At 46.1% G+C, this 15,070-nt stretch overlaps 1 protein-coding gene across 2 annotated transcripts in view; it reads right to left on the bottom strand.

Moving 5' to 3' along the window:
* The window catches only part of LOC144946109 (forkhead box protein P1-like), a 269,120-nt gene extending 256,453 nt beyond the window's left edge, over window positions 1-12,667 (bottom strand). For both annotated transcript variants that reach the window (XM_078874847.1, XM_078874848.1), the window contains exon 1: window positions 12,409-12,667. In XM_078874847.1, coding sequence (XP_078730973.1) covers window positions 12,409-12,449 — 41 coding nt within the window. In that variant the 5' untranslated portion in view covers window positions 12,450-12,667. The remainder of the gene's footprint in view (window positions 1-12,408) is intronic.
* Between the last annotated feature and the right edge of the window lie 2,403 nt (window positions 12,668-15,070).

Below are 15,070 nucleotides of genomic sequence, written 5' to 3'. Positions count from 1 at the left end.
GTTCTTTCGAAAGAACCAAGAAAACAGTCCTTGTATATATATACTGGTTGAGGGTGGGAGGAGCCAAGGTAGGCCCTGGATATTATTTTTGTGAGGTTCGGTGCAGCTGAAGCACGCTGTTAGGAATGAGCCTTTGTTGTGTAAACTAGGTGCGGATCATATGAATCCTTGCAGTCACGAAAGCTTCAAACTTTGGGCTACACCCATTTCAACCCTTTAAAAACAGTCTGCTTCAGCAGCAGATCATGCTTTCCCACCCGATGACGGACGCTTGTGTTGCGCCCGAAATGTCGTGATATTTTTTATCTACGTGACTTTACCGATAGGACCAAAGAGTATGGATTCCTGCAGTCACGAAAGCTTCAAATGAAGATGGAATGGAATTGTTTGACATTCGAGTGATCGCTAATTCCCCAAAGCATCGTCACCGTTCGAATGCTTCATAAATGTTTGACGAATTAAAATGAATAATCAAACACTTTTTTTTTAAATACCATCTATTCATCATCATCATAGAGGTATGCTCATTTTTGTTCTCAATTATTAAATCTCAATAAGCTCTCAGCAGGATATTATTATTTTATTGTTCGCTGCATCCTGGAGTCTTGGAATTTGAGGGGTCCCCGATACATACATTCATGAATACTGCTTAACAATGCCTGAAATGCAATCCTACAGCACTATAATTAATCCTATAGAGTAGTTATGCAATGAAAGCCGCAGCAACACGAAATTTATTGCTACTAATTATGTGATTAAATTAAAATCGCTCTGTCCGTTTGAACTTTGTTTAGCTCTATTGTGTGTATATACCACGTAAAAAAAAATAGAACTGAAATCGCCTAGGTGAACAACAATGAAGAGTTTTCCATCACCAGTCACGGGCAGTGGCAAGACAGTGACGGGAAGGAACTGGATATATCATGAAGCCCCCTAAAACAATTACATCCGCAAGCCCCCCCCCCCCGTCTCAAACTTACTCCGACCCTAACTACAGCACATCAGAGACAAAGGCGGCCCGAGTTTATTTCGCAAGTGGCACAGCGAACCTTGTATTTAGCACTGAAGGAGCAGGCGCCACCGCATCGGAGTTTACCTTTCCAGATGAAGTGGGAGCAACAATGGATCGACTTATGTTTTTCTCTGCGCTTGATCCCCCCCACCCCCACCCCCACACACACAAACACAGCAAGATGCAGTTACCTATTCAGCCGTGTCTCTCCCTGTTAAACTCAGCGGTTCGCTCTCTCGTTTGTTCGTTCGCTCGCAGGGAGCTCACGATCTTCCTAGGTGCGGTTTTGTGCTCTTTGGCAGCATGCGCACACGCGCGCCCCTTGAGTGCTGCAATTTGAAAGCCCCGCACTGCACTCGTGCGTGGCCCCCCAATTCGCTTATCGCCGGAGATGCCACGGTAACAAAATAAGACAGCTCAGCGCTTTAGTCGACCCACCGCTGGATGAAGGACGCGGCATGCTTGAATAGGTTCTGGGGGGTTGTTTGACCGTATTTCACCACGCTGGTCGGTGTAGGCTGGTGAATGGGGTGTGGGGAATACATCCAGGACCAGTTCGGATATCAACCAGCATTTTTACTATCTCGTGGTCAGGAATCAAACGAGCTTTTTTACTGGTTCGTAAGAGTACACTAAACGATTATTATCATTGCAGCATCGGTGTAATGGTTCGTACGCTCGACTAGAAATCCAGAGTTCGCCAGCTCGATCTTCAAGGCGCAGCAGTTTATAAAAATGTTCCAACTTCCGATCCACCCAGAAGTTATACATGTGTACACCACGGTTAGTTGATTGACAGGTCACCTGTGCAGTGGGTTAAAGTGCTCCCACCTCTGCCAAGACATCTGGTCAGCGTCGTGAGTAGGCCTCAAGAGCTTTATAGAGGACACTCTCTGAAGATCCCTCCAGTAGGGGACCCTCTTGTAAACAGTGGCAGGAGCAAGACATTGCAGGGCAGCACCTTCTACCTTTTACATATTTACGTGTGCTACAGAAATAGCAGCGCAGCATTGTGTCCTGCGATGAGAGAGAATTGGGGTGAAGCCGTTCCCACAGTTGGCCCAGAGCGAGCGATGGAAATGCCACGTTCCCATGGCAGGAGTCATCCTCTCCATGCGCGGAGAATCGTCGATTTCCCACGAATTCCTCTTGATGCTGGAGGCACGGTAGGCAGAGTTGTCCTCCGAACAAAATAAAAAAATCTTCACCTTACAAATGCCAGTCAAGAGCTATAACCATCCAGCCAAATCAATGTGCGTTAATGTGCACATACACAGCTATTTTTGTCTGAAAATACTAAATTAAAATCTGAAATGGAGCCTAAAAATCCAAACATTCAACATCCGAAAATGTTTAATCCGAAACTCGTCCTGAACTAAAAGAAAGAGTATGTTGATAAAACGAAGAGCACTTCATACGCTTTTAAGGACTGCGTGGTCCCAATAAGAACGTGAAATCTATACCAGTGGCTCAGGACCACCCAGGATTAATTTGGAAACATATTTTTTTACAAAACTAAATTAAACGATTCATTAGCATCTCGGAATAGGGAGTAATTTTTTTGTTAGTTCATGACACCTTTTTTTTTTTTTAAACAAGCGAATGTGAGCAAGAGAATTAGCTTAATTAACTCGTAGCACCAACGGGAGCAACACCTAGTGCAAACTTCCAAACAGGCGACGAAATTATATCGCCCTGCACATGTTAGACGAACAACGCATTTAATGCAACGTACAGACAATGGAGCGCGTTGCAGAGCAGTGGCGGTGCGCGTTGGTGCACCGCCCCACGAGGATATAGGTTCAACACCCAGCCACAGCTTACTTCAGCGACGAGTGAGATCTGAACGTGGTTCCACCACCCATCACCTTCACCCCCCACCCTTCCGCCGCTGCAAAGCCCCCGCTCCCTTCACGAACCAGCTCTGACCCTCATTAAAAAAAGCTGTCAAACTATGACACCCATTCTGCGGTATGTATATTTCATATTAGACATCAAATCTATTTTTTGTCTTTATCTATATTCTGAGTGTGATGGGTGGGGGTGGTGCAACGGTTAGCACACTGCGCTACGATCCCCGTTCGTTTAGTTTGATTCCTGATCACGGCTGACATCAGGGGCGCGTGATTTGCGAACCGGTTTTGGGATGCATCTTCACCAACCCAGGCTGACAATCAGCGAACGTGCGGCCAAAAACCCACACGGAGGGGGGAACGCCTTCATACAGCAGCGGTTAGACAACGGGACTTTGTTATTCTTATGTTTTTTCGGTAAAGTCACGTAGGTAAAAAATGAAAATTAATAAAAGTAAAATAAAAATAAAATAAAAAATCACGACGTTTCGGAGGCAACACAAGCTTCCGTCTTCAGGTGGAACCGTCACAGCACGATAGCTGTATCAAGTGAGAGAAATTCCAAGAAAACAGTCCTTGTATATATACTGGTTGAGGGTGGGAGGGACTTTGTTAACTACTTTTATTAATCGCAACTAATGCCCCACTGCTTCCTGTTGTGGTTATTGTGTAAAATAATGGGGCAGTTTGATTTAATGCTCACTCCGACACTCCTTGAATTTGAACCCAACACTTAAAAGTCATCCCACTGCCTCCTAAGCACCGGGACACCCTTATTAATTTCTTATTGTCATAAATTATTTAAAATGTTCTTGCATTCATGGTCGAGGGACATTTTAAGGGAGTCCTTAAAGAAAATGAGAGACTTAAACTGAAAATATCCACTTATCGGAGCTGTTAAGACATTATGGAATTCCTAAGTACCGCTATATGCTACGTTATCTACTCCAACAGAACTATTATTCTATATAAAGTACTTCTCTGATAATTAACACTGGCATAAGAAGGCACGATAATTAAAAATTCATTTAAGTTCAAATTTATCTGGCAATGGGTTATCTGCACAACTTCAGAAGCCCACCCTTTGCTCGACAATGCACCTATAATTTATGTCTTAACCAGATTTCTCTTATATATATTTAAACGGTAATTGGTTTCATTGTAATAAAAAATTACGTTTCTGAATAACAACATTCAATTTTAAACTGCATAAAAATCGCACTAACCAGCTCACTATTTTTCAATTATGGGGGAAATGCTAATTGTTGAATGGAGTTCGTTTCTTTTTTATTAAATCCTTTATATTAAGTTCGCTTGCTTGCTTGCGTGCTTGCTTGCTTGCGTGCTTGCTTGCGTGCTTGCTTACGACCGTGCAAATCTTTCGGTCGTTTTTTAACCCACTTCCCGTGAACCAATCGAGCTGACATTTTCCACACAGACTCGTTGTGCGAGACAATTAATGTTCGTGAAAAAAAATTCCCTAAATTTTACACTTTTAGGCAAAAAAAAATTATTTTACATATATTCAAATAGAACTCATTCACAGTATAAGAGCCCAGAGCGTAACCCCTCCACAGGCCGTGGCGGAGTAGCGCAGTTGGTAGCGCCCTCGCTTCCCATGCCAAAGGTCGCGGGATCGATCCCCGCGTCCTCCATAGGCGAATATATTTTTAAATCCTTTATATTAAGTTCGCTGCCACGCATATAAAGGATTTATAGTGAAAAACTTTGTTTTTACGGGTTATACTTATTCGCTTTGTGGTTTTCCAAGCAATCCACAACTGCCTACACCGGTAGGTCCACCCTGGGACTGAGCGCTAGACCACGTGAACTTAGCCTTTGGAAGAGGCCGCAGATAAAGTGTGGGCGGGGGTGGGTGGGTGGATAGAGAATCATATCTAAATTAAACTAGTTTTATCTCACATTTGCAGGTAATGCCCACTGACTTATATAGTTATTTTTCAGAAGCGGTCTGGTTATCGCAGATGACACCTCAATGGAGTGGCTTATCATCGTGTGGAAATGTATAGCAGCCAAATACTCGAAAGGCATGTTGATTCTAAATGTGGATGGAGGCTTAAGACCGGCGTATCCGGAGAAAAATCCACGTGACCATCATGGGGAGAGAGACACGCAAACTCCAAATATACAGATGTCAGTGTTGGGATCGAACCAGCGAACTTCTGTATACCAGGCACCTCCGATTAGCACGTTTGGCTCTGAGCAAAAGGAGTTCAAAATACATGTTGCGTCATCCTCAAACGAGTACCTGATGTGGTGTGCAAACACCACCACTGGGGAGACAAAGGCGGTTGGGCATGATGCTGGCCACCGACCCCCTCGTGTACCGTGCTGGCCTTCATGAGGTTTTCGCTAACACCACTTTCCCCAACAGTTTGTTAAGGCGATACGGGGGATGGCTGTCTTTATATCTTTGTTTGGTATGCTGCATGTGCCCTGTAAGCGATTTAAAACTAAATTCAGCTTTTTTACGAGATTCCCTTTGCTTAAAACAAAAATCTCTCATACGGACTTTCACAAAGCACATTGAGGCAAGCAGATGTCGCTTCGTTTCGCCTACGCGGGAGCGACGCAAAAAAATAAACCGCAGCGCGATTTCAAAACGAGTTACGGTAAATGCATGCAAGTGCCTTGCAGCTGTTGTCCTTATGGGCAGCAAATAGCGGTGAACAGAGGCGGATGCGAGAGAGCGTTCGCCCCTTCCGCTCAGAGCCGATGGATATTTGCAAGCGCCGCCGCCGCCGCCGCGGTGTTGTGCCAGACGCAAGCTCCCCTGCGTGGTGTGTGGTCACAGCTACCAATTACTTACCGTGGCTGCACTGCCGTTCGTTCTTCTGTGGTCGCGTGGACCCTCTCCGATGGGTGAATTTCAAAGAAGACGAAGATCCCCCCCCCACCCCTGCCCCCCCCGGAGAGCCTTAAAATAGTTTTTTGGACCAAGTGCTGTTAGCGAGTAGCACCTACGAAGGCTGCACCACGCCTGGCTGCCTTTGCTTCCTTCGTGGCAATGGTTACACATCACATCAGGTACTCATTTGAGGCTAATTCAGCCTATGCACAATCACAACACAAAGATCCCCCATCTAGACTTTCAGACTGCTGGGGCAAGTGCTGTGAGCGAGTATCACCTATGAAGGCCGGAACGGCACACGAGTGGGTGGGTGGCCAGTAACACGCCCGGCCACCTTTTTTTTCTCAAGTGGCCATCGTTATGGAGTTGTACCGTGTACTGTACTCATTTGAGGCTGAGTCGACCTAAGAGCGAAGCACCGCACGCAGGTGCTAGTTTATATTTTATTAAAAACATGGTGATGGGTACAAAGCGTGGAATTGTGCACACACTCGATACGTTGTTCTCATACCTGTCAATCCACACGGTTTACTCGTGTTATTGTACAGGGAAATTGAGTCTTCAGGTCCATACGGCATACAGCCGTTTCAATACTGGCAACCATTTTTTTCTAATTGTGATTTGACTTTGGGGGGTGAACGTTGAGATTTATGAGGACACGAAGTGACCAGTAAGGTCTGAATTGGTTTGTAATAAGGTAGGTGCTGATAATGGGTTGACAGGTATGTGTTCCTGACTTTTGGAGTAATCCAAAAAGTCCCAAAATATGGATTAAATATGACATTTCAGATTATTAGCAAAGATGGCGCCACAGGAAGTGATGTCACTTGAATGAGGTCACAACATTGGGTTGTGACATCACTTTTGTCAGCATGAGGACACATTAAACTATTACAAAGTGTAACTGAACTAAAACAACCCCCAAAAAGATCATAAATCGTAACAAAACAAATGAAATATTTAAATACAAAACTCACTGTTGGTGAACACGTAATTTGACAATTTACAGCGGAAGAACCTGGAATTTCTGAATTTGAGTGCCTATGAAGATGAGAGATTCACCCGAGGGATATTTTGCTACAGGCCAAGGGGAGTTGAAGCAACAAACGGCGGTGACCTGTCAGACAGGTCGGCGCATCCAGGCTGTATTCATGCGAATTCGGGAATCGCGCGCGGCTCAGGAAGGTGAAATGCCAAAAAAAAAGCCAGCGGATATCACTTGTGACCAAATCTATCGCCGACTTAACCACAGACAGATTCCGCAAGCATCGGCGTATCGTTTTAAAATATTCAATACATCCGTCAATAAAACACTGTCGCCTTAAAGGGAAACATATAATAGTTGACGGTTTGGGAAATGACTCTTATTCATTACATTTTTTCAGAAAACATTTTAGTTCATTGTCCTTCCTCGCACCTCTGATGCAGTCTCCATCTCCTATTATCCACTCCGTCTCTCTCGGCCTTCTGTGTTTGTGCTATTACCCAACGTTGTCCGTTTATTATATATTAAATTTCCCCCCTGATTAAGGCGTTATTGATTATTGTTATAATTTGTTGTTGATTGTGCTTGTGCAACACTGCCAACGTATGCAGCGTGACCAAATAATTTGCATGGTGTGTCACATCGTTGCAGGGTTAATGTGCTTGTCCATTGCATCAAAGCAATATATCGCATTTCGGCAATATATGTGTTCTCACCATACTCGATTCAAACAGAGTGTTCATAACTGTATCTATCAACAATAATTTAGTTTCAATCATTACATTTTTCAGTTTATACCCGAAAAACAAAAATAACATATTACCATTACGAGCGTTACATGTCCTGTACGGCATTACAACGGTTGTAAAACCAAAATTATAGATAATTTGTCTGCACACATTTACGTTTGTTTAATCGTTAGATATTTGTAAAATGTAAAGAATGCCTTCAGGGTACATGACGGTAGTGAAATTCTTGAAACGTGGTTTATATCAATCACGAACGCCTGAAAGATTCGTATAACTACCACCCAGTTTTACACCTTACATTCGCATTTGGCGTCTGGCCTGCGTATTGTTGCGAATCGTTGCGTGGCATTGGCAAAAATCGTGCATTTCGCAATGTGCAATAAACTGGCCCAAAACGACTGCGCTCCGTGGATGCTCTTGAGGGGAGCGCCGAGTTCCATTCCCGGTCACGGCCAACGTCAGTGGTGATGTAGCTGAGCCGCTCGAGTCAACGTTAGACGATCACCTGGCACTTGGCCAGGTGCGGTGGATGGCTTATACCCTCCCCCCGTCGTCTGCCGCGCCGGCCTTCGTAGGTGCTACTCTTAGGGTTTTTCGGTAAAGTCAAGTAGGTAAAAAATAAATAAATCAAACTTTATAATAGAAATAATAATCGAAATAAAATAATAAATCACAAAAAATAATGTGATTTATAATTTTATTTATATTATTATTTCTGTTATTTTTATTTTATTTTTATGTTTTTATTTTTTTTTTCCCTACGTGGCTTTATCGAAAAAACCTAAGAGTATGAATCCTTGCAGCCACAAAAGCTTCAAATCTAGAATTCGTAGGTGCTGCTCGCTAACAGCACTTTGCACCAACGGTCTGCGTGGGCTATCTGGGGGATCTTTGTCTGTGTGTCTGTGGCATGTGTGCAACTCTATCAGCACAAAAACAAAAACCCAGCATTGTACGTAATACCTAGCAGCGCTATGCATAACAGTTTCGTGCAGAAATCTTCACATATGTATACATATGCACACCTTTTATGTAAACGTGCGCCGTGCATATCTCTCTGTCTCCCTGGTGATGAAATCAGACTTCAATCAAAATAACACACTTTTGCTGTTCCCTTTGTGAATTTGCTTTTAAATTGTGACAAAAAGTCCCACATCCAAACAATGGTCGTGAAGAAAAGAAAATCACATTCACAAAAAAACACGATACACACGAGTGATGAGACAACCCTTCAAAGCGAGGAGGAGGGAAAAAAGGAGAGAGAGAGGAGCGAGAGAAAATATATGGACAGAAAATAGTGACAGCGTATTTTCATCGGCTAACAGCCAAAGCCTATTTTGGAGTACAAAACAATGGAAAGTGAAGTGTGAGCAAATGGTAGGCTGACAGCAAAGTAATTTATTTCTTCTGCGAACACCTCAGACACGTTGTGTCTGTATTTACCTGCAACTACTTCAAGGACTAGTCCTCTCGCAAGGTTATTCAGAGAGAATTCAATTTTATTTTGAAAGTTCATTTCCCTATAAAAAAAAAACAGCAGCGTGTGTTTCTTATATATTATTTTTTTGACTCGTGTTATTTTTATTTTTTAAGCTGGATACAAAAAAGCTTCGGGATTTTTTGTTTTGTTTTATACTCGAGCTTATTTTACCGATGTTACATTTACATCATGTGCACATTAAAAGTGTTTAGCTTTTGCTCGCTAAACAAGATAATCATTATCAATGTATCATCTTCTTAATGTCGGTGATTTAACAGTGGGACACACCAAAGACCGTTGCCGCAGAACCAGAATTTAGCTTTTAAACAACGAAATAAAAATGTCAAGTTATTCTGCAACACACGTGATCACATGTTTTATTTCTGTATTTGACAGCAGTAAAGAAATGACGATGGCTTGAGAGAGGCCTTTGTCAAGCAGTGGATAGACTGATGAAGATGTCCAAAGCAGAACGGTCATTTAACTGGCATGATTATTGCGCGTTTGGTTTATGATGCGATATAAATAATTCACACCCATTTGCAATACGCAACGTGGATATTCAGAACTTACAAACAAAACACATTGCAGTACTCCGTGCACTGCATTTATTTGGTAAGATAACTTCCCTTAACGTATGCAATCGGCATTTGAAAGGGCAGTGCTAACAGGTACAGCGCTTAACTATTATAGTAAGAAGGAAAATAAAACTTGCCCAGATTGCACGAATGGGTGGCAATCTTGTGCGTATGACATTCTTTTTGATGGCAGTAACTTTCTGACCTGCCCCGACTGGACATTTTTGAAAAAGAGCTTCATAGCTCATCGGATTTCTCCAGGATAAATAAAGATCCTGATTTTGACACGCAGTTTTCAAATGTCTGCTCACCAACTCGTTTATTCACTTCAACCACTCGCTCACAGGCGGTCGGTTGCCTCCTTATAACTCTTATATCGCTACTACTATACGATTATTTTCCCGTGAACCTCACCCATTGATTCATCCCCCCTTTCTGAAGACTCGGTCTATATGCATGTTGAACTTATCTTGTACTGTACGTAGCCAACCGGAGGGGCAGGAGAAGAACACACTAAACACAAAAAGCAGTTCTAAAGAAATTAGTGTTTAATTTAGAATGACCGTTTCATCTCATCCAACACTGGGTTTAAGCCACCACACTGCAGGTCAACTCACTCACCTACCCACTCACCACTCTGCAGGTCAACCCACTCACCTACCCACTCACCACACTGTAGGTCAACTCACACACCTACCCACTCACCACACTGCAGGTCAACCCACTCACCTACCCACTCACCACACTGCAGGTCAACTCACACACCTACCCACTCACCACACTGCAGGTCAACCCACTCACCTACCCACTCACCACACTGCAGGTCAACCCACTCACCTACCCACTCACCACTCTGCAGGTAAACTCACTCACCTACCCACTCACCACACTGCAGGTCAACTCACTCACCTAACCACTCACCACACTGCAGGTCAACCCACTCACCTACCCACCCACCACTCTGCAGGTAAACTCACTCACCTACCCACTCACCACACTGCAGGTCAACTCACTCACCTAACCACTCATTACACTGCAGGTAAACACACCTACCCACTCACCACACTGCAGGTCAACTCACACACCTACCCACTCACCACACTGCAGGTCAACCCACTCACCTACCCACTCACCACACTGCAGGTCAACCCACTCACCTACCCACTCACCACTCTGCAGGTAAACACACCTACCCACTCACCACACTGCAGGTCAACCCACTCACCTACCCACTCACGGCACTGCAGGTCACGACACTCCTCTTTCTGCATATATCCCTCGCTCGGCTCCACTTTTGGAACTCTCTCTCTCTCCCATCATCTACTTTCCCAACATTCTTATCACCTCGGCTCTATCGACACTTTAACAAGTACTGACTGCTTGGCCTTTTGTGTGTGGGGGGGCGGTGATTGTGCTCAGCAATACAACAGCAACAACATCTACATCGGCGTCCTTTAAACAAGTATTAATAACGCCTTGGATATTCACAGTATTTCGTTTCAGCGCAGGAACCTGTGGACGACCGGTGACGAGGAGACGATGCGTAATTTCGTAAGACGAGACCAAGGGAAATAACGCGAATTGCAACAAATCAACAAACTTTGTCTGGACAAGTGCCCCTCGCGAGCGCATCCACGAAGGCCGGCACGGCACACGAGGTGGTGTGGGTGGCCAGCACCACGCTCAGTGGCGATGTTTACACACCGCATCAAGATACTCATTTGAGGCTGACTCGACCTAGAGGAGGCCCATGACCGATTCAGATAATTGCGTCGCTTTGTGTTGGCCGTAAGCGGGATTGGAAACTCGGGCCGCCGGGTTTCGTAGCGCAGCGCGCTCACCGCTGCACCACCGCTCCCCACGAACAAACTTTACGAACCCGTACAGGTGATAGTCGTGTTCACGTGTGAAACGTGTAGACGTAGTCGTGTCCATAAACGCAGGTGCCTTACGTATCCGTCCAACCCACGCGTTTACACAATAGCCAAGGAGTGATTGTACACATAAGATACGTGCGTTCGTGCGTATACACACGCGTGCATACGCGTTTTTGTTGTTTAGGTTTTACTTTATAAACACGCGTGACATGCGGCAACGCACAAGAACACGCGCGGGTTACCGGATCGCGTACTGCACACACCCAACACGATGCACTCGTATCGAGGGCTCGCACAAAGGTAATGTCGTTCACGCGCATGCACAGACGCCCGCGTGAACCCACGTGCAGTGCGAGGCGTCGTCATGGGTTCCAGAGGCTACACGTGCGACTGGGTGTGTACACGCTCGCGCGCGCATACTGCGTGCACTCGTGAAAAGCGGGGCATAATATATAACGCAAAGCGGTAGCCCTCGTCAGCATGGGTCGCGAGGCGTTGTCCGTCTCCGCGCAAACTTTACGCAACGTGAGTTGCACACGCGTGGTGTACAGCATAACCCATCCGATACAAGTGGCATTCACACACACACACGTGCGCGCGCGTGCGTGCGTGGAGTATCGCGTGTGACCATCACACACAAAGATAAAGAAAAAGATCCCCCTATAGCCTTAACAGACTGTAGGGGCAAGTGCTGTTAGCGAGCACCTAAGAACGCCGGAACGGTACACAAGGGGGTGGGTGGCCAGCACCACGCCCGACCGCCTTTGTCTCCCTAGCGGCGATGTTTACACACCGCACCAGGTACTCATTTGAGGCTGAGTCGACCTAGGGGAGGCCCAGGACCGGTTCAGATAATCGTCACTGGTGTTTGCCGTGAGCGGGAATCGAACCCGGGTCGCTAGGTTCGTAGTGCAGCGCGCTAACCACTACACTACCACTCCCCTACACACACACAAATACGGACACTCACACACAGACGCGAGCTGCTTTTCTCAACCTGACCTCGTAGTCGATCGATGCAGTGGAGTCGCGGTTGCAGGCATGCGCTCGGGAAGACGCGGCGATAACGAACCCACCGCGCGTTCTGTTTAGCTCGCTTGGGGCAGGGGGTCCGGCCGAGAAACTCGCGTTCAGAAAGAGAGCCAAAGCAGGGCAACGTTCAACTCACACGCACTCTCCCTTCGCGCAGCACACGCACAGCACACAGCCACGCAGTCTTGAGCGACAGAACAGGGGGGGGGGGGGGCACAGCATTACTGATACGAGGCCAGCCAAGCCTCTCTCCCCTTCCGCGCAGAGTTCCACTTGAATTGCAACCGCTCCAAGAAAGAATGGGGGGGGGGGGGAGACAATAAAAATAAGGAAAGCGGGGAGGGGAAAGAGAGAGACAAATATCTATCTTGCCCTCTCAGAGGCAAGTTAATCTGTCTCACTTCAGCCCCAAAAAACGCCAAGTGGGCGTGTTGGTAACTCATCCAGACACTGTACCGTGTCTTCGTCTGGTGCCACGTGCGTGTGTTGTGTGTGAGTTCAAAAACACACACTGGGGAGACAAAGGCGGTCGGGTCCGGCGTGTCGTGGTGGTGGCGTTTGGCCCACGCAAAGTCCCGTCTCTCGTGCCCTGCTGTCCTGTCGCGACCCTCCCCCGTTCGGCGCTCGTGCACGGCACACGCCCCCCACCAACAACAACAACAACATAAACAACATTTATTCATTCATTCAAATATCGATGTATTTAGCCTTGCATTACAGCTGACCGCTCTGCATTGAAAGCGCAATGATGCAATGGTGCTTGCTCTACACGTATGAGTGCAACCGCAAGTGACTAAAGGACAATCGTTGCTGCACTGCTTGCTTTGTTTACCAAGTGACAACACATTTTGGACTCCCCAGCCTCTTTGAAAATCACGCGTGTTTCACGCGCGCGCACACACGCGGACATAGAGTCAACGTGCTCAGCTGCTAACACGATCATCACCAGTTCCATCTCTCTGCTTAATAGCAGAGAAGGGCGATTGCCCGAAACGTCGTCTATTATGTACACTGTACATTATGCATATTTGCTTTGTGGGCCGGTGTTATTTACGATTCGAGTTGCTCTTTCATCAAGCGAGACCTGGCATCTGTGTGTCTGTGTGCAACAACCTACGCAAATCCGTTTCGGTGTAATGTAATATCGATCACAATCATGTACAATTACATACAAGAGGAAAGTTAATTGAACAACACGAACCGTTTGGAGTTGAGCGTGCTCACAAGCCCCCCTTTGGGAGACAGCACGTGTGAGAGAATATTATGATCATAAGACGCACGTGAACAGCCTTGCCTGTGTTTAAAGACAACGTTGGTGTGCGTTTTCCGATCCAGTGGACATTAGTGTGTGTGGGGAGTGGTAGTGTGGCGAATCCGGTGAGCCGGGTTCGATTCCCGTTCACGGCCAACACCAGTGACGATTATATGAACCGGTCCTGGGCCTCCCCTAGGTCGACTCAGCCTCCAATACGTATCTGGTGCGGTGTGTAAACATCGTCACTGGGGAGACAAAGGCGGCGGGGCGTGGTGCTGGCCACCCACCCCCTCGTGTGCCGTGGCGGCCTTCATAAATGCTCGCTAACAGCACTTGCCCAAACAGTTTGTTACAGGCTATACGGGGCATCTTTGCCTTTTGTAACCAAACTAATATCACTTTTTTTATGCCGGGCACAGGTTTTGGTGGCGCGTCTTACTTTTTACGGAGCGTATTACAATCATAAGACAGAAATTGCTCAAGAAAGCCCTTCCTGAGCCTCCACACTCTACCTTGATTGAGGGATTTTTTTTGGCTTCCGGCCGGGAGGAAAAGTCGAGACCCCAGAGAAACCCCACCCCGAATACGACGGAGTGACACCAACCAACTGCCATCTCCTGGCCACAGCTCCCCAACCTGCAACACCTGGCAAGCCTCCTTGGTCACGCGCGCGGCCACGAACCCGCGGGGTTATTTCATCATCGGCTCATTTAAAATCTGGTGGAGATTTCACTCCGAGATGAAGATGCTTACATTTGCATAACTTATATACTCGTACAACTTTTGAGCAGCCAAACGCCTATGAAGAAGTTATGAATTTTTTAAATGTTTAATATATTATGTACGACTTAGCAGGCATAGTTTTGAAAACAATTTTCATAGTGTAGACTGCTTAGATAATGATCTAGAACAATGCAAATGTGTGTTTTTCAATAATAATGATGTGTTTATGAATTATAATATTTTACAGTGATTCAACATTCCATTGCACGCTGAAGACCTCCCCATGTTATCTTGGTTATGGGGGTTGTTTCGCCATACTTCGCCCCGCTGGTCAATGCCGGTTTGGTAAAGTGGAGGAGTCAGGAGGGTGATTGGTGGGGGGGGGGAGTGCAGCATTGAGATAATATCACTCGCCACTGATGTTAGCGGTGGCCGGGAATCGAACTCATGTCACCGGGCTCGTATTGCACTGTGCTCATAACTGTGGCACCGCCAGATATACATGAGGTCGTGGGTTTGACGCCTGCTGTATATTTGGAGTTTGCGTTTTTTTTGTTCTCTCTCCCCATGGTCACGTGGATTTTTCTCCGGGTCCTCCGGTTTTTCCCTCCACATTTCGAAGCAACATCACGCGTTTCGACTATTTTGGCTGCT

Source organism: Lampetra fluviatilis, chromosome 40 (genome assembly GCF_964198595.1).
Source record: "Lampetra fluviatilis chromosome 40, kcLamFluv1.1, whole genome shotgun sequence".
NCBI lineage: Eukaryota > Metazoa > Chordata > Hyperoartia > Petromyzontiformes > Petromyzontidae > Lampetra > Lampetra fluviatilis.
Note: the sequence above shows the minus strand (reverse complement) of the source record. Positions and strands in the feature narration are given on the sequence as shown.